The 19,520-nt window shown below is 37.0% G+C and overlaps 1 protein-coding gene across 7 annotated transcripts in view; it reads right to left on the bottom strand.

Annotated features, from left to right (window-relative positions):
- The window catches only part of BBX (BBX high mobility group box domain containing), a 273,615-nt gene that overhangs the window by 57,229 nt on the left and 196,866 nt on the right, over positions 1–19,520 (bottom strand). For all 7 annotated transcript variants that reach the window (XM_010386614.2, XM_010386615.2, XM_010386617.2 and 4 more), the window contains 2 exons: positions 10,359–10,439; positions 6,861–6,935 (listed from right to left, as the gene is read on the bottom strand). In XM_010386614.2, coding sequence (XP_010384916.1) covers positions 6,861–6,935; positions 10,359–10,439 — 156 coding nt within the window. The remainder of the gene's footprint in view (positions 1–6,860; positions 6,936–10,358; positions 10,440–19,520) is intronic.

The following is a 19,520-nucleotide window of genomic DNA, read 5'->3' as shown; positions in this document are numbered from 1 at the left end:
CGGAGACACTGGGTGCTTTGTGCTAGAGGAGATTTTCCCTAGAATACTTGCTGAATAGCAGGTCTTTGTAGAAGCATGTATTTAATAATGGCCCACCTAGGCCACTAAAAAGGGCCTAGCTTAAGGAAGTTCCTCCTAGGCGCTATCAGTTTTAACAGAGCGCTTTTCTATTCATCTCTATCATTTCCTTTTTCTTTAGAAGATGAATTTATGGGGTTCAATCTTTCTGAAGTTTGGAATATTTTCTTCTTGCCGAATTTTCACTGATAAATGCTACTTTTACCTTTTCTAGACATGTTGAATTCAATTACTCACCTTATCAGGAGACTAAGAGAAAACAAACACATTAATACCACTGGCTCTCAGTGCTTCCGGGAATGAAGGACTGAACATAAATGCCAGTGCCTTGAATCAACGCAAAGAATATGGCCTTTGTGCCAGACAGGCAAGCTTTCATTACTTGCTGCTGTGTGGACTTAAGCAAATAAGATTTTGAGCCTCATTTGCCTTACCTTCAAAATACGAACAGTAATACCTGCCTGGAATTATGCTGTGAAGATTAGGTTGGATGCTAGTGTAGGGCAGTGCTGAAGAGATATTATGCTCTAAATAAATGGCCCAATTATTACTAATAATGATGTATCTTTAACACTGAAACATAAATACCTTTTTAGTACAATTCCAAAAATTAGTTACACACTGAAATGGACGATAATTAAAAGTAGCAGTGTCTGTGGATAGTTATTAAATTTAGTAATTTGGAGAGCATTAAATTTGTTGCATAATCCCATGACACGCTCAAGAATTACTGAAGGACCACAAGCTGGGTAGCGCTGCACTTCACACCCATGCTGTTTTTCTGCTTCTTCCACCGGCTCCCTCTGCTGTTGCTTTTGTCACTGCAGGTTTTCGTTCCCTGTGTATGTCACTCCCACATATCCTGTGCCCAATGCAGTGCATGGCACACTGAGAGGCTCATGAATGACTGACTGCATGGATGCACTACCTGCCCTTAGAGTTAAAGCACAGCTGTCAGAGAGGAGGCTTGAGAATGGTCCCCTTCGGTTTAGTAAGAACAGTTTTCCTTATTGCCTCTGGGAGGATTTTCACCTGCTTACAGGTACAGGGAAGCATTTTAAATGCTCAAGGTTGCTGGAAGCCTGATTCCCAAAAAGGCATGTGTGGGGGAAGGTTCAACATATTTTAGTAGTCCAATATTTCCAGAATCTCCTAACAGTAACATTTTTATGGCATTACACAGTGTGAGGTACGATTTCTAAAAGTTAAATCAAAAACTTCTTAATTTGAGGGAAGGAAGCGTGGAAAACAGGGCATACGTTAATTTCCATGGCTTGGTCCTTATCTTAATTTCTTTGCAGCATTTGACAGTGCTAGTCTTTCTTTAGAAAAACTCCTTCCTGCCCTTCCGTTACTGCAGGGTCCTTGCTTTCCTCGTATGTCGCAGGCCACTCCTCGTGGTTCTTCTTTGCTGGCTCTTCTTTCCATAATAATCCCTTCAATGTTTTTCCTTAGTATTTTGTCTTAGGGCCCTCTCTCATCTCTGCTGATGGCTTCAATTTCAAGCACAGCTAGTACAACAATGATTTGTTACATCACTGTTTACTCCTGCCCATGCTGTTCTGCCTAAGAGACATATACATCCTTTCAGATAGGAACAATATAGTTGACATCTGTTTTCCAATGACTGGTCAGCTCTGGAGGGCAGTGTGTGTTTGCTAGGTTGATAGGTAGAGGGCACTAGTGGGCCAGACTGCATAGGATGTTCATGGGCATGCTTCTTCTTTTCCTCAAATTGGATAGGGCTTGCCAATAAGTTAATTTCACTGTAGTCTCTCTTTTGACTATTACGTGATGTTCGGATAAACAATATTCATCCATAAAGGCTAGCTACAGGGTGGATGTGACAGTACATGAGGTACAGCTAAAGTGCTAAGAAAAATGATCACCCTGGATGTTAAATTGCTAATTTTATGGCTGTCTGAGGTGGGTGAACAAACAGGTGGTAAAGACCAGAATCAAATTAGGCAATAGTGGAAGTCTTTTTCAATTATAAAGGTATTGTAAATATTGTAGTTTGGGAGAAGATGACTGATAATTGTTCAAAGAATAAGTGAGTCAAAGAGGAAATAAGGCGTTCCTTTCCTTACCTTCCTTATTTAAAAAGAAATATTAGTGCTTCCAATAAAACACATAATACATCCACTGATTAGTTACAGTGTATTTTTTTTTTTTTTTTTTTTTTTTTTTTTTTTTTTTTTGAGACAAAATCTCACCCTGTCACCAGGCTGGAGTGCAGTGGCGTCATCTCGGCTCACTGCAAGCTCCGCCTCCCAGGTTCACGCCATTCTCCTGCCTCAGCCTCCCGAGTACCTGGGACTACAGGCGCCCGCCACCATGCCTGGCTAATGTTTTTTGTATTTTTAGTAGAGACGGGGTTTTACCGTGCTCGCCAGGATGGTCTCGATCTTCTGACCTCGTGATCTGCCTGCCTCAGCCTCCCAAAGTGCTGGGATTACAGGCATGAGCCACAGTGTAAGTATATGGTGTTTTTAATTGACTGTAATATTGTGTAACAAACTGAGCATTCCCTCATGAAAATAAATGCATTAAATTTATACCTACTGCTTATATACAATGGTGACAATATTTTAATTTTGGTGAGATTATAGTTATATTTATATAGGCAAAGTAAATATCTTCTAAGGGAAGTTTTAAAGTCCAAATCTATCTAAATCACCCAGATTAGCTCTGTGTCTTCAAGGTAAATACAATTTTTCAGTGCAAAGATATCCTCTAGGTGTAAGAGTCAGCCACAGAGCACATCAGAGAATATGTGGATTGGTCATGGCTTTTAAGCCTGTTAAATAATTAAAGACAACAGTTCCTTTCTGACATTATATTTGGTCATTAGTCTTTGGTAAACTAGATCTAAAAAGTGACTGATGTGTCACTACCTGTAAACAGAAGATGCAGTTAGGACTCATTCTGACCAACTTAATGGATCAGAGCCTGGAAACACAGAGTAGATGGCACTTTGGATGGGCCAGGCTGAATCTGGATGAAATATGACTGTCACCTTGGAATGGGAGACAAGCTGAAATTGGGGGTGGGGAGTGGGAAACTGTCCCTGCATTCTGTATTTCTTTCAAAATCCTGATTTTTCTCCTCTTAAATGTAAACATTTATGAGGCACCTACAAATAAATATGTTTATTCAGTTTCATGGTTCCATATAGATTAATTTCAATGAGCTTTTCAATGATCAGATTTGGTTAAGAAGGAAAAATATCTTTCTCATCTTGCAAGGAAGAGATCAGGACTCAATGAAAGAAACAAAACAAAACAAAACATTTCGACCTAAAGAAATTACCCGGGTTTACTGTTAAAAGTATGTTTCTCAGATAAACATTTTACATGATAAATAACCAATTTCCAAGAGAAAATCTAGTTAACTTCTTCCCAGTGTTATAAGAGTTTGTAAATAAAATGAACAGAAATAGTTTCTGAGAATTTTGCATGCCTGATCTTAAAACGATATTACAAAGCTAAATATTTTTAAAAGATAAATTGTTTCCTAGCTTATATAAACACCCACTTCTCTTTAAGTGCACATAATAGGACAAGGAATCCCTCTGAAAAGAGAAGGGCTATAAAGTGCCCCACGCAGTAATTTTCTATCATACATCAATCCCTTCCTCTCTTGACCCTTCCACCGTGAAGTCCCAGAGATATTAATAAGTGCCTTAACAATAATGATTTAATAATTTGGGTTTTTTAAAAAAACACATAACTACAGAGCCGTGGTTTCAAACTGTGGTTCTCTAATAGGAAACTTGTTGGAAATGCAAATTCTCAGGCCCAGCACCAGATTTAATCAGTCAGAAGCTTTGGCGGTGTGGCCCAGCAATCTGTGTGTAAACAGCCTTCTAGGTGACTCTGATGTATTATAAAGTTTGAGAACCTTTGCTTTTGACTAATTAAAACAAGAATTTCAAGAGTCTTTGGGTTTTCTCAAAGGTGATGGTGTTTTGTGAAATAATTCTAAGAGCTTTAGGGATATCGCAGTGAGTAATTACAGCCTATTCTATTTCTATTGCAATACACATGCTCATAGCAGATTTTAGTAGATATTTGTATTAGTTCATCTAGTTAGCTCTTATTTAGCCTTAAATAAAACCAGCCCAGTATTGGTCTGACAATACGGTCAGATTGTAAGATGTTAAAGATTGAAAGTTAGGGTACTGTTGGGTTAGAGGGGGAAAGTGAAGACAGAGGTTATTTATCCTTTGAGAACCATGAAATACTCTTGTATAAAGACATATAACATTTACAGCTAAATAGCCAAAGATACAATAATTTAATTTGCTGAGGAACTAGGGCTATTACCAATGGTTGCAAAATATAACCAGGAAAAGTTATATACTTGTGGGGACTGCATCTCATTCTAGGGCAAAGCAGAACATGTATATTTTTACATCACCCATTTTATTTTGGTCTTTCTGTCATATATGCCTTCCTATATTTTGAAACAACTCCTAATTAAGTTTACAAATTAATAATTTTTTAAAAGGCTCTTCAAATCCTGCATACACTTTACAGCTAAAAACTCCAAGAGTCCTCAGGAGATGAGTGCTATACAGCAAAGGGGCAACTTCTGGAAATGCCACCCTGCCTGACTCTCTCCTCTGAGTAAGAAGTTCTTTTCTTCTCTAGAAAAAAAAAATTAAGAGGCAATGACCAAATCTCATTCAAGAATTAGTGTACTGAGCAGCAAGGACAAATCAGTTTATGAAAGGCATGGGATCATGGGATCTCATCCTGCAGAATTGCAGGATGCTGGCTATTACACCACCAAACTGGTCCCTTAGAGCTGTCCCCAGCGCTTCAGGAGCTAACAAGTGTGATGATGGTGTTGCTAAAACAACAATCATGGCCAGGCATGGTGGCTCTCACCTGTAATCCCAGCACTTTGGGAGGCTAAGGAGGGCAGATCACCTGAGGTCAGGAGTTCGTGACCAGCCTGGCCAACATGGTGAAACCCCGTCTCAACTAAAAATATAAAAATTAGCAGGGCGTGGTGGTGGACACCTGTAATCCCAGTTACTCAGGAGGCTGAGGCAGGAGAATCGCTTGAACCTGGGAGGCGAAGGTTGCAGGGAGCCGAGATGGTACCACTGCACTCTAGCCTGGGTAACAAGGGCGAAACTCCGTCTCAAAAAAAAAAAAAAAAAAAAAAAAAACATACACTGAATCATAGGCTGAGCGGTGATAAGAGATAGAACCAGCATCAGCTGAGATATTCCATTATTCCATACTGGTATTTTAAGTTAAGCTGGACACTCTTGGTAGTCAATGCATATGTAAATATCAGGTGTGTCAAAGATGAGCCACTACCTTTCTAATATTCCTGCTATGCAGTATAGAATTTAATCAAACAGAATACATGGCAAATCAATTCTGCTTTGAAAAAAATGTTTCTGAAAAGTTGGATAGAAGTGGCTCAGATATCAACATTAAAAATAAATTTAGTCAATATGGCAAAATTCCTTTTTAACTCTGAAGAATTAATGGGCATCAATAACTGGAAGAAAGCAAGAAAGTATTATTAACACAACTATTTCCCCTAGACAGTGAAAATAACAGCTTCCTTATTATAATGGAAAATTGTAACAAAATCTTAATTTATTCAGATTAATTAAGCAAATTTTTCTTCATGAAATAACATTATATATTTTGGTTACCAGTTTTATACAATAGCCCTCAGCAGCTAAACAAATACTATGGCAGGGAAGCCTAATACATACGCAGGCCAACCAATGGTATAAAGTCATAGTAGTTGACACAAGTTGTCCCAAGAGGAGACAGCTTTTTTTCTTTTTTTTATAAGAGCCAAAAGTAATTTTTTCTCATTTTCAAAGTAAGATGGTAGGTTTTCTTCTGCCAAAAGGATATCATTTTACATTCCATTTATGCAGTATTCTTTATTCAAATGAATCAAAGTGATTCAATACATCAATATTAAACAGCGCAGTCCTGCTTGTCATTTTCTCTCAACCCTATAAAAAATTGCTTGGTTTATGATATGCATTTTTTAGTTGGGATAAAAAGGAAAAGAAGAAAAGACCTAAAGCAGATAGCATCTTATTTTCATAAACTATATATGTTTTATTATTTGCCACATAGTGCTCATTAGAAATGAACATATGGTTGAGGCCAGGGCTTTTGTGGCAAAATCAAGAATATCAGATTTGTCTCTGCAGCGTACCAACCAAAAAAGTTGCTCTCTGGTGTGTGCTCTCTTCGGCTGACAAACCAAAGAAATCTGAGATCTTACAAAAGCTGACCTGATCTAAGCCTGGGATTACACACTAATAAAAATACTGGCTGAAGCTACATCACATTGAAAGCTAATTTAACCTGATCTAACAGGTCGTATTCACCACTGCAATCACTGTGAGAGAGTTATTCATGAATTATAGCATCTAATTTCACTACTGGAAAAATTTAATAAATCGAAACCCTCTGGCCTTCGTGTTGACAGCAGTTTTTCCAAGCTTTTAAAATAAATTTAAAACAAGATAAAATGAAATAAACACATTACTGGTATTCTGAATGAACTCTTCAATGAATGCTTATAAAATGGGTGTAAAATCTGGAGCTGATTTGACTATGATTACATCAAAGGCAGCAGAAAAAGCAATAAATATTCTGTTATGTACATTATGTTAATAACGACAACAGGCATGCCTAAAGTTCACTATACATTATAAAAACTCCATTCCAGTATTCCTGAGCTCAACAAGTTTTCTTAGCCCAAAAAGCATTTTAAAAAGGCCATACCTCTGCAAACTGAAACAAGGCAGATGTTTGACACTGCTTTGTAGAAGCATCAGGGTGGGATGTACTTGAAGATATCTGAAAGGAAACAAGCAATTCTTAATGCACAATGACATTCTTCCACATCAGATCATAAGATTCTGCCATATATTTTCAACTGTAGACACTGATAAAGATTTAAAAATGAATCATTACCCCCAATCCCTTTAGAAGAGCATTATAACTGATAAGAGAAGACAAAGGCCATGTTTCTAAAAACAGATGATTATAAAGAACAAAGACTGAGTATGGCTCATTTGCTATGTCTTTGGTAAGGGTACCAGGTATATATCAAATAGCAGTTAAGAAGACCTGTTGAAATAAATTTCTTTACTTAAAAAAAAAGGAAAAAATGTGTATTATTAAAAGCTGGAGGCTGCAAGTAAAGCCACTCCCTCACTCTATTCCCAACACCACTCCCTCCAAGCTGTTCTCTAGTTAGAGGCAGCTGTGATGCAGTATTGGTGAAGCATATGGATGCGGGTCAGGGTATCTGGGAGACTGAATCTCAGCTCTGCTACTTACTTGCCCATATGACCTTGGCCAGCTCAGCTAAACTTTTTGAGAGTTATTTTTCACCACTGTAAATTGATGATGATGATAATGCTGCATTTTAGAGGATTACGGTGAAAAAAAATAAGCCATAAAAGATGTTACCTAGCATGGCACCAGAACTCAATAAATGGTTTACTAAATATGAAAAGTATTTTCTTCTTTCATAGCTCCTGCATCCTCCCACCCAACATGAACACGCACACACACGCGCGCACACACACGCACAAACACACACGCACGCGCGCACACACACGCCCGCACGCGTGCGCACGCATACACACGCGGACGCACACACGTACACACATGCACGCACACATGCGCATACACACGCACACATGCACGCACACATGTGCACACACGCACATGCACACACACATGCACACATACATGCACACACACACGTCAGTGTGTGACAATGAATAGAGTCTGCCACCCTATACTTGATTCAACTAGGGGACCTTTTGTTTCCAGTTGGTAATTATGGTAGCTTCCTTTGACTTTGCTCAGAGGAACATGTGGAAATACTTTTCAAGGACATTCTGGGAGCAAGGTGAGTTAGTAATTTTGGTTCCAAAGTGAAAAAACCTTTTATTCAGCTATAAAACAGGGTAAAAGTGGGTCACAGGAGCAGAAAGCCTGGGCATTATAAACTTCAGCCCATTCCCAATCCCAGAAGTCTTTCCTTCAAGTAGCTGTTCACCAACAACTCCATCAAAGGTTACTTACTAAGCAGCAAATCCACCTTCATCAAAACTCTTTAATTACAAAAATTGCTTTTTCATTTTAGTTAAACTGGTTAGAAAAACAACAGGGCCACGTAGTTATACAGCATAAAAGTGATGTTTAGGAATGAGAAAGAATCAGGAGGCTGGGCACAGTGTGGCTCACATCTGTAATCCCAGCACTTTGGGAGGCTAGGTGGATCACTTGAGCCCAGGAGTTCAAGACTAGCCTGATAACATAGAAAGATTCTGTCTCAAAATAAAAATAAAAAAAAATTAGTAGAGAGACTGACTGAGTAATTAATTGTATCCACTGCTGAAGCCATCAGGAAAATTTCATTCTACTGTGCTTTTTAATCAGATAAGCATTTTTAGAATAAATATCAGTAAGAACAACAAATATCAACCAAATCCAATTTAACAAACTAGGTAGAAATAAACCATTTTATCCATTGTAAGATCTAACCAAGTGTTCTGAAGACATTCAAGGATAACATTTTATAAATTTTCTTGGTCAAACCGTGAATCTTGTCATTTCAAGTGACCGCCATGTGCAAATATGACAGAATCCAAAAATGAACCCAGAGAAATCTTCCTTAAGTCTTAGGAATTATAAACTCAGTACAACTTATTTCAGACATTACTTTTCATCCCTACCAATCCTTTATAAAAGTTAGAAAAAAATAAACAATGTATATAAGGGGAAATATATAAACATTGTAGGTTATACCTAAATACAATATATTCCTTTAAGAATTAAATCAGGCAGTGAACAAAATAGAACCAGTGCTATAATCTATCCAATTTTGTGAAAAAGTATCTCGTAAGTTCTAAAAAAGGGGGGGATGTTATTATAAATTAATATTAAGATAAGGATTTCAATTAATAAATGCATAGGAGCTCCTGGAGATAGAGACCTTTTATATAAAAGCAATAGGATCAGGGATCTCTCTGGATCTTAGATATGCTGTTAGAAGCCACAAAAGTGTACACATGCTAACATATCCAAAATTTCCTGTGAAATTTTAGAGGTTTCATTAGATCTTTAAAGGTTCAAGGATCATCTCTTAAGCCATTCTGCTTTCAAAGTTGGGATCAATCTTAATACGTTTATAACTGCTTCTGAAAAAAAAAGAGTGCAGGCTGAGCGTGGTGACTCATGCCCTGTAATCCAGTACTCTGACAGGCTGAGGTGGGAAGATTGCCTGAGATCAATAATTTAAGAACAGCCTAGACAACATAGTGAGACCCTGTTTAAAAAAAAAAAATTAGCTGGGCATGGTGGCATGCATCTACAGTCCTACTTATCAGGAGGCTGAGACGAGAGGATCCCTTGAGCCCAGTAGTTCCAGGTTACAATGAGCTATGATCATGCCACTGCACTCTAGCCTGGATGACAGAGTGAGACTCTGACTCTAAAAAAAAAATAAAAAATAAAAAATGTTCCCCCTGTACAAAACTGTAAAACAGTTGGGCAAACACCAGGAAGGATGACGGTGGTGAAGAAAGTCTGGTCAAAGACAATTCAAATGATCAAGGAAAGACCAGGTGACTTAAAGTTTAAGAAAAAAATTTATCAATGAGGGCTCATATTGAGTTCTAGAGCAAATTAAGATATTCTGAGCAGTCTTAAACTTTAGACTTGATATCAAGGATAATGTACTTTTATACACCATCTCTTTGAACCAGTGTCAAGAGACCTATTGAGCTGAATAAGTCTGATAAAAGAAGACTTTGAAAACTGCCAACCTCATGCTAAAGTTTCAATTAAGATGAAAGTGTATTAAAAAAAGAAAAGAAAAAGAAATGCATAGATTAGTTGCATAGCCAATAACCATGAGTTGATTCTGTCTTCTGTTTTATCAAATAAACAACCAATAAATTACTAAATTCTAATAGTAATTCAAAATATTATTAACCTTACTATCCACGAGTAAAAATTAGTAATGAGGTTGATAATATTTAGTACGACTTTAATGATAAGCTTCTATAAATGCATAAATGTAGTTATTTCTTAATTAAGAACTCTAGAGACCCAAAATACCTTTTCCAAAACTGGATTCTATTTTCCCACTTATGGTTGAGCTGAGTAAAGTTCTTCATTGCTTTCAGTTACTGTTATCAGCCCCAATTTAAGCCCACTTTACAATTCCTCATTAGTTAAGTATCAATTGTAATATATTACCTCGGCAAACTGAAACAATGGTGACTTCTGACGTAATTCAGGAGATTCTGAAACATCAGGCCTGCATGTGCCAGAGGATACCTGAAACAAAGAAAGATATCATATTTTCTTTTGTACTATTTACTGTGTTAGGTCAACATTTAATGCTCTATTTTCATTTCTGATCTTTATTATCAACAACAGTTACAGAAACATCACTTTTTAATCAAGTCTTTTTCTCAGGATATACATTTCCTCTTTTATCTCAATGTTAACATTGACCCACTTTTGCATTTAGGTGAGAATTGCTTTGGTAGTCAACTGTTATTCAAAAGTCATAGGAGGTTCAGAATGTTAGAGAGGGAAGGATTTCATTATTCCTCTGATCTAAACCCCTCACTTTTCAAAGATGAAGAAACTGACACCTCCCCTCCCAATGCTAAAAAATCCCCTTAGTCTTTATTGAACACTGATCACCATAAGATGTAAATATTTATTTATTGTACTTCCTCTCCCAGGGGCTTTATTTAATGCATTATCTCCAACACTGCCTGGGTGCAATGTAGATACTCAACAAGTATTTGTGGAGTGAACTAATGAAAGCTGACAATAGTTCTCTTAACCCCAATTCACTGTGATTCCTGCCCACTTTCCCGAATAATGAAGTTAGAGAGTCTAGGGGGAAAAATCATCTTTCATGTTAAAGAAAAAAATGAAAGTTACAAATACTTTTTAATAACTTGTTTTCTGATTACAAAATAATCCAAGTTCACTGTTAAAAATCTGAAAAAAAAAAAAAAACCCACCAAAATGAAGAAAAATCACCTACAATGTTACCTCCCAAAGATAAGCCTGTTAATACTCTAATATATTCTTCCAGTTGTGCATGTAGGTAATTTTTAAACAAAAATAGAACATTCTACTGCAGTTATGGAATGTTCTTTTTTAAAAAAAACTTTAATATTAATTTTTCTGCATCACTAAGTCTTCTCCAGTGTAATTTTAATAGCTGCATGTGATTATATTTGACGGGTAAATCCTACGGAAAGAGCCACTAGTCACCCAGATTATGCTCCTAAAAACAGTTTCTCACTGACCCTCTTAAGACACTGAGGATGTGTTTCTCTAACAATGTCACAGGCCACGGGGCAGGAGCAAACATTTGAAATTTTAATTGTCACCTTTGGATTTTAAAGAGTAATGGTTACCTTCTCCCAGAGATAAGCACATTAGTGAAGGTGCAGAAGCTTTAATTAATTTGCCACCTGTGGTCTGGCTGCAAAGCCTGACTCTCTTATTGTCACTATTTGATATGCTGTGCCAAATGTCCCACCAAGGAGATACAAAATGAACTAAAAAGAAGGCCAACAAATCCTGAAATTTATAGCCACAAAAAACTGGGAACTCCTTTATTGGAAGAATACCTGAACAAAATACATCTTTATAATTTAGAAGTATTTTTAAAAAATCAACTTCTCTGCTTTATCAAAAAATCTATGTGTGACTCCTAGATTATTTGGTAAATAATCAAAACTTTATTTACATTCAAGCTTAGGACTTTTTGAAAATTATAAAATGTCTTCATAAAGCTTTAATAAAACAGGTGTGCATAAGATAGAAATCTATAGAAGATATTTGGAATTAAATGTATTATTATTTAGAGTAGCTACACTGCATAAAGTCTATATAACATATATGCTTATTTCAGATCCCACAATGCACAAGAAATAGTGACCATTTAAGAGGAGGTAAATTGCCCTATGGCTTAGAGTTCATATTAACAGCATGAAGAAAATTCAACTTTCTTTTAAGTGTCATTTATAGATTATTTGGCCACAACACATCAATTCAGAAAGTTTAAAAGTTCATTAATACCCTTTGCAAATCTTTAGGATGGATGGTCTCATATAAAACTTCCTATTTGAACACATAATTATGAAGGCATCTATAATCCTGCACATGGTTTGTCATTTTTAGCATGCAATCAAATAAGTCTACACATGTTTGTACTTAGCATGCTCCCGACAAAGAGGGGATGCACAATGAATATCTGTTGATTAACTTAATTCTCTCCCTATGTATGTGAATAGGAAGAATCTCACATACATAGTGACCAGGCCAGAAGTACAACAAATGCTATCCAATGGCTAAAATAACAGTAATAGAATCACTAATGCTGTGGATTTTGCTCTAGTGGACCACGTCCTCTCTCAAAACCTAGTTACTCTTACTTTAAAGCATTACAGATTTTGCATACATCTTCAGTGTAGTATAGTGGAAACAGCACAAAATTAGGAGCCAGGAGAATTGGGTTAGCACTAAGCTACGTAGTTAGCCGACTTGGTTAGCTGACACTCTAGTCCACAAAAGAATAGAGGCAAGGTATTAGAAGGGGCCAAGAGGGAGACAAAGAAAACAAAAAAGAAGCGGGCTGGGAAAGAAAGAAACAATGCCAGCAGCAGGATAAGAAAAGAAGGAGAAGACAGAAAAGCTGTAAAGAACAGATACAAATGTTTCATAAAGCACTGGAGTCTGTCTAAAACAAACTGAATAGGGAAATAGCCCCCAAAGTTCTCTAGAAGGCATCAGCTCAATGCAATAATTATTTGCAACCATAATTCTAAGTTGTCAAGGTAAGAAAAATTGTAAAATACATCATTTATTAAGAAGGCAGAAATCTGTGTGATGCAGGTTAGACATATTTCTTCTGGGGATCTAAAATCTCAAAACATAAAAACAGTTCAATGACATGGCAAATATAAACATGAAGAACTCATTATTGAGTACCTGATAAGCAAGGCATCCCATAAAATGTATATATCTGTGCATACACTGATCTACACATGCATTTGATAAAGAAATAAGAAATTCTATCTATATAAAAGGGAGAGAATACTTCCCACAAAAGGCTCCCATTTGAGTAATGTCATTATTCAGAAGGTTCCAGAGGTTGTGAAATGTTTAAAATATTGAGCTATATCATCTTGATATCTGCATTTAAAGTACTTCATTTATTTTTATTAGGTGGGGCACACTTTTTATGGATAAACATCAATTTTGTAATATCTATTCCTATGCTAGAGCCAGTTTACTTTCTAAATACAAAATAAATGGCCAAAGACATTTGTTCATTAATTAAGAGGAAAGAAAAAATATTAAATAAGTAGTGGTTAAATAAGGGAGAAAAAAACCCCAAGAAGCTGTTTCTAGAAATAATCTCTGAAATAATCGGTAAAGCCACTAGGTGTTGCTATACGCCCAAAAACGAAAATAGCTAAAGGGATTTTTGTTAAGTACATACTCATTTGATTTACCCAAATTCAATCCTCTCCTTGATTTAGCTATAATTCTCAATAACCATGGAAGGGGAGTGATTAGTATAATTAAGAATTTCAATAATGTAGTATTTTTTTCACAGGAGCAATTCATATAGTGAAATTGAATACATAAAAAAGTGAATTGGCCTCCTGATACAAAACAAGATCAAGTCAGTTACATGCACTGTGAGTAGTTTGGAAAGCTAGATTGTTATCATGAGCCTGTCCTTACTTTGCAAGACACAAGACCACAACCATGCGCTGCTGGCATGAACACACGGTCAACAAAAGGGGTATTGCACTGGTAGTATCTGAGCCATACATTCCTACCCTTGCTAATTCAAACATTTATTGATTACTCACTCATTCAACAAATATTTAATAGATACCTATGACATGCCAGCCACAAAGACTGCTACTTTCAAGACGCTTATATTCTACTTGTATCTAGTAGGTGTTAGGGAATAAAACGATGACCAAAGGAAATGTGCCTAACCCTTAGTTGCTTGCAACTCATGTGCAGGGGACAGCAACATCATATACAAAAATGTAAGTGCATAATGGTGGAATATTACAAGGTCTACAGGAGGATGGAGAAGCAGCCTTCCTTCTGCATGGGAACAGCTGGAAGGAAGATAGGTAACGTCTAAGATATACCTTAGGAAAACCAGGAGTTCTCTCACAAGTGTAGAAATGATGCAGTAACAGGAGGTGGAAAAGTATGAAGGCAAGAACCCTGTGTGTTTGCAAAAGTGACTTTCTCAGTGTGGCTGAAGAATACATGCATTGGAGTATAGTGGGAGAATCTGAATTCTACATGAAGAAGTCTGAAAATTGGACTGGAGGCAATGAGGAGCCAGCTGAGGTTTTCAGTCAGAGAGATGTGTAGTCAGGTAATTCTGTCAGTGGAGTGCAGGGTGATGCTGGCTGGGGGTGACTGGAGGCAGAAGGCTAACTGGAAGATTAAGGAAATAAGCCAGCTGAGATGTGAGACCCCAACTGAATCAAAGATGGTAACTGCCAGGCTTCAGTAACTGTCTAGCAAGAAGTCAGAGCTGAGGGAAAGGGGTCAGAAATACAATGCCTGTGTTTCCAAGGTAAGTTAAAAAGGAAATTTGAGAGGTGGAAGGAGGTCTGGATGGAGGCGGTGGGTGTCTTTTATGAGAAGAGATGGTTTTGGGGTAGACGATTCCATCTGAGAGTTAAAGGAGAAGCTGGTTACTAGCGCACTGCACTCGGCTGCCTGACACGAGTGGTGTACTACATCTGAGAAGAGTCCCTGGCCGCCATGGCGGGCATAACCGAACAGCAGCACAGAGCTGAGCACTCCCACAAGCAGAATACATGCCGAGTCATCTGGCTAAATGGAAGAACACATCCTTGGTTTCACTCAGGGCATTGGGGCTGCTGGAGTATGGACTTTACTCCATGAGTCAAGTTCTCCTATAATCTGTGTGGCTGAGCACTAGCATGAAAGTCTAGAACAGACTCCAGGCCAGTTGTAAAAAGAACTGCAGTAGCAATTGAGATAACTCAGATCACCTGCCTCAGTTTCCTCATCTGATAGAGTAGATACAATGCCACTCTGCCTAATTGCCTTCTTCACAGGAAACTGTGAGAATAAAATGCAACAGTGTACATCAATGTGCTCTCCAACAACAACCTAATTGACAATAACCACACTTCTCTTGTGAAGGATGCCTCCTTTATCTTCCTGCTCTCCACCCTTCTCTTTTGAGCCCAGCTCTCTTTCTGCCCACCTTCCACACTACCTTTGCCTTCATCTCTGAGAGCCCAAGGAGGATACTCAGTTTCATCAGTGCAGGCTAGGGACTCATGGAGGGTATGTGATTGTAAATCAAGCTGGGTAAAAGGACCCAACTCTCTGGGCTTGAGCCCCACTGTGGACAGATGGTAGAGGCTGGGCTCCTTGGCTGGATGGGAAGGTCCAGCCAAAATCGGCAGTGAAGAGTGACATAAAGGGGGAGTCACCCAAGAAAAGAGAAAGCTCAGAGAGCTCATTTCCTTTTCAGGGTAGAATTTAAATAAAGTAAGCTATAAAACTTTGGGAAGGGAATAAAAGTTTTGATGAGGTTCAGGTAGGACATTGGGGCAAGGAGTTTGGAATACAATGGATTAAAGTATTCTGGAAGAGTCCAATACAGTAGCCTAAAGGAGGCACATACCTAATTAATTCAAACACACCAACAAGCAGGAACATAAATTGCCTCATTTCATTGATGTTAGAAATTAGAATAAAGAAAGTGAAAAGTTTCCATTTTATTTAAATCTGTATTTGTTTAAAATTGTTAAAAACTCAGCATTTAAGATGTGGACATAATCATTCCTTTATTCCACAAATATTGGTAAAAATCAACTTTTCTCTGTCTCAGATTTTGCCTATCTCATCATTTAATGAAAAATGATGTGGCTTTAAATCCTACTATTACGAATTTCTCATTCTATGACCTTTGAGAAGTTATTTCACCTCTCTGACCTAGTTTCCTCATTTATAAAATGGGGAAAATAATAAACCAGCCTCATAGGGTTCTTGAGAGAATGAGTTACTCAATGTCAACTGTGAACACAGTGCCTGGCCCCAGAAAGCACTCACAAAATGCCCCTGCTCTGGCAGCGATGAGCTTCAGTAAGGGTGCAGCACAGGTCACCATGCAGGAGAAGTAGCCAGAGCTAAGGCTGGATGGGCAGAGGCGGAATCATCAAGGCCCGTGTGTGCTGCAAGAAGACTGAAGCTAGTCCTCCCGGGTTGGAATCCCAGTTCTGCCACTTTGTAGCTTCACCATCATGGGCTGTTACTTTACCCTTCTCTGCCTCTGTTTCCTCACCTAATGGTAAATATTTACTTATAAGGTAAATAAGACTTAACTCACAGAATTGTTCCAAGGATTAAGTTACTTGTATGTAATACACTTAAGAACTGAGCCTTGGAAAAAATGTCCAATACATGTTAGTTGTGATATAATAACAACTATTCTCCAGGCAAGTGGGTAGACCTGCTGCAGTTTAAATCTTGTCATTGTTTTTGATCTCAACTTTCTTAGTCTTCCAGAGACAATACTTACATATAATACAATAAGAAATTTTTTTAAATATAAGACACTATACAGTTTATAATAAACTCTAAAACTAAATATAATCAGTGTTACAAGGTATGAAACTAACAATATGGGATATGAGAGATTAGAATAAGGAGGGAATTGAATTGGCTCAAGCAATCATAATCATGAAGGACTTCCCAGAGGAGGTGACAGATTGATATTACAAACTTACAAGGCAAAATATATTTATTACAGGTTCAGTATCCCCTAATCCAAAAATCTGAAATGCTCAAAAAAATCTGAAACCTTCTGAGTGCAACATAATGCTAAAGGAAATGCTCACTAGAGCATTTCAGATTTCATTTTTTTTGGATTTGGGATGCCCAAAAGGTGAGGATCATACAAATATTCCCCCCCCCCCAAAAAACCCTCCAAAAAACTGTAACTGTGAAGTACTTCTGGTCCCAAGAGTTTTGAATAAGCAATATTTAACCTGTATTTTTGGATTTTAAGAAATGTTGATATATAAGCTTTAAACATTTTAAAATGGGCAGATCATGGTGAACAAATGAAAATCAATGTGATTTCCTTTTAAGCTAGAAATATCATGTGAAGAATTTGCTATATCTAAAACTTGAACCTTAAAACAGTATCAGCTTCATGCTGTCTGGTTTGTTCCCTGATGTGCCTTATACATAGAAGGCATTCAATAAACACTTGTCATGTAATTAAATGTAAGAAAAGATGGCACACAGTTCGGCACTGCTCAATTCTCAGAGAACATGACCTTTACAGTCCTTTTATGGAGGTATGCCATCATCTATTAGCATCTTCTCCACTAACCTGACACTAACTCAGCTACTCTGCTGACTTTGGACTTCCCATACTGATTTCTCCCAGATATTAAAAAACTGTCTCCTTCTTGAGCACCTGGTGATAAAGACAGTAAATTACAACTGTAATTTCTGCTAAGTTTTCAATAGACAAGGAACTCTCTCTCTCTTTCTCTCTCTCTCTCTGTGTGTGTGTGTGTGTGAGAGAGAGAGAGAGAATGTATGCTGGTAAAGCATATTACAGCCTGCAGGAGAAATGTCTGATATAATTTAAACTTGCAAGTTGAATATGAAATGCCTAGAATAACTTAACTAATGACAATAATATTATATACCTGTAAGAATTATTTGCAGGAGAGTTAAAAGTGCCTTACAGGTTTTATTTAATTAATCTTCACGTAGCCTTGAGATTTGAAGGCAAGCAGGTATTATTAGTAGCTCCATTTCACGGGATGGAAGGCAAAGAAAAAAGTGGCTTGATCACTACTTTACTGTCATTATCTGTTGGCTCCAACAAAACAGGCATTCTAAAAATCACAGACCCAAAGTCTAAGGTACTTCTCATATATTTGAAAGTTTGGCTTCAAACATAGATATTGATACCGTCGAAGCTTTTCATCAGCTATAATTAATCTGCCTAACTTATATTCTACTTTTCTCCAACCACCCTCCCCTTCTGTTCTAGCCAAGATGAATTTATGTTGCTCACTTAGGTCTGATACTGGATGTCATCCTTTCTGAGATTAATCCAAGCTGTTGTATACATGATACGGTGAATAACTGCCCCTTCCACAATCTGAATTATATCACTCCCTGCCTTGTTTTTTAAAATTTAATTTAGCTTTCCATTTTTATTAAAGTAACTGACAAATATAACAGATTTCTAGTCCTGGAGATTACTTCTAGAAATTCTAGATCAAGTACTGACAATTTATTGTATTTTCATCTTTAGATAACTCTCTGGTATGAAACACAAGGGCTTAATTATCTCTCTTCTCATTAGTTCTTCCCTGAGTTTGATGTGAACATGATTACTTTTATTTGTTCTGCATTTTTATTTGTTTCTTTAAAGTTAAAAAAAAAAAAAAAGAAAAGGAGACATTCATTTAAACTTCTGGGCATTCTATTGAATAGAGAGGCTCTCATCTCTGCTGCAGCTCCCTATCAGCCTATTTTTGTCTGGCACTTACATTTTATGGATTAAACAACTATATTTGATTTCTGATTTAAATAATTTGTTGTAATCTCATATTCACTGGACACACTCCTTTCCATTTCCTTTATTATTATGGGGTTATTTACTAATGAGACTTTTACGCTTCTATTTTAAAGGGTCTCGGTAGTGATATGCTTAGTCTGCTATTTTGAGCCAGGAGTCACTCCTTTATGTCTTTCTTTCTCAGTATATCGATTTTGCTTCCTCAATCAATAAATTCTCTAACAACCAACATTGTTTTAAATAATTTATCCCAAATAATTTATGTATTTCAACGTACTCTGGGTATAAAAAAACAAGGCCGATTATGTGAAAGTAAAAGAAACAAAACAAACTATCAAAATGCATCCATTTGCTTCATCACAGACCCAGTTACCACAATGAGACTATAGAACCACACTAGGCTTAGTAACAGTGGCACATAAAAAATGTTGAAATAATAATGCAAAAAATCTATTATGGTAGATTAAGAATTGATCAGGAGACAGAAAGAAAGAGAATACACAACATTTTCTTTGTTATTATTTGCCCGTTGATATGTCAAGAAATTATAATTTCTCTCTAAAACTCTAAGTGCATTTCAGGCAGATCTAGGAAGCAGCACAGGCTTTTAATCTGGGACTTTATTATTTCAGTTACAGTAAGCCTCTCTACCTTCTAGAGATGCTTTTTTTAAAAAGAAATCTATTCCCTATGTTAAAATTTTCATATTTAAAAAAATAGTCTTTTGAGGACTTTTTCTATATGGTTAGGTCTCA

Source organism: Rhinopithecus roxellana, chromosome 1 (assembly GCF_007565055.1).
Source record: "Rhinopithecus roxellana isolate Shanxi Qingling chromosome 1, ASM756505v1, whole genome shotgun sequence".
Taxonomy (NCBI): domain Eukaryota; kingdom Metazoa; phylum Chordata; class Mammalia; order Primates; family Cercopithecidae; genus Rhinopithecus; species Rhinopithecus roxellana.
Note: the sequence above shows the minus strand (reverse complement) of the source record. Positions and strands in the feature narration are given on the sequence as shown.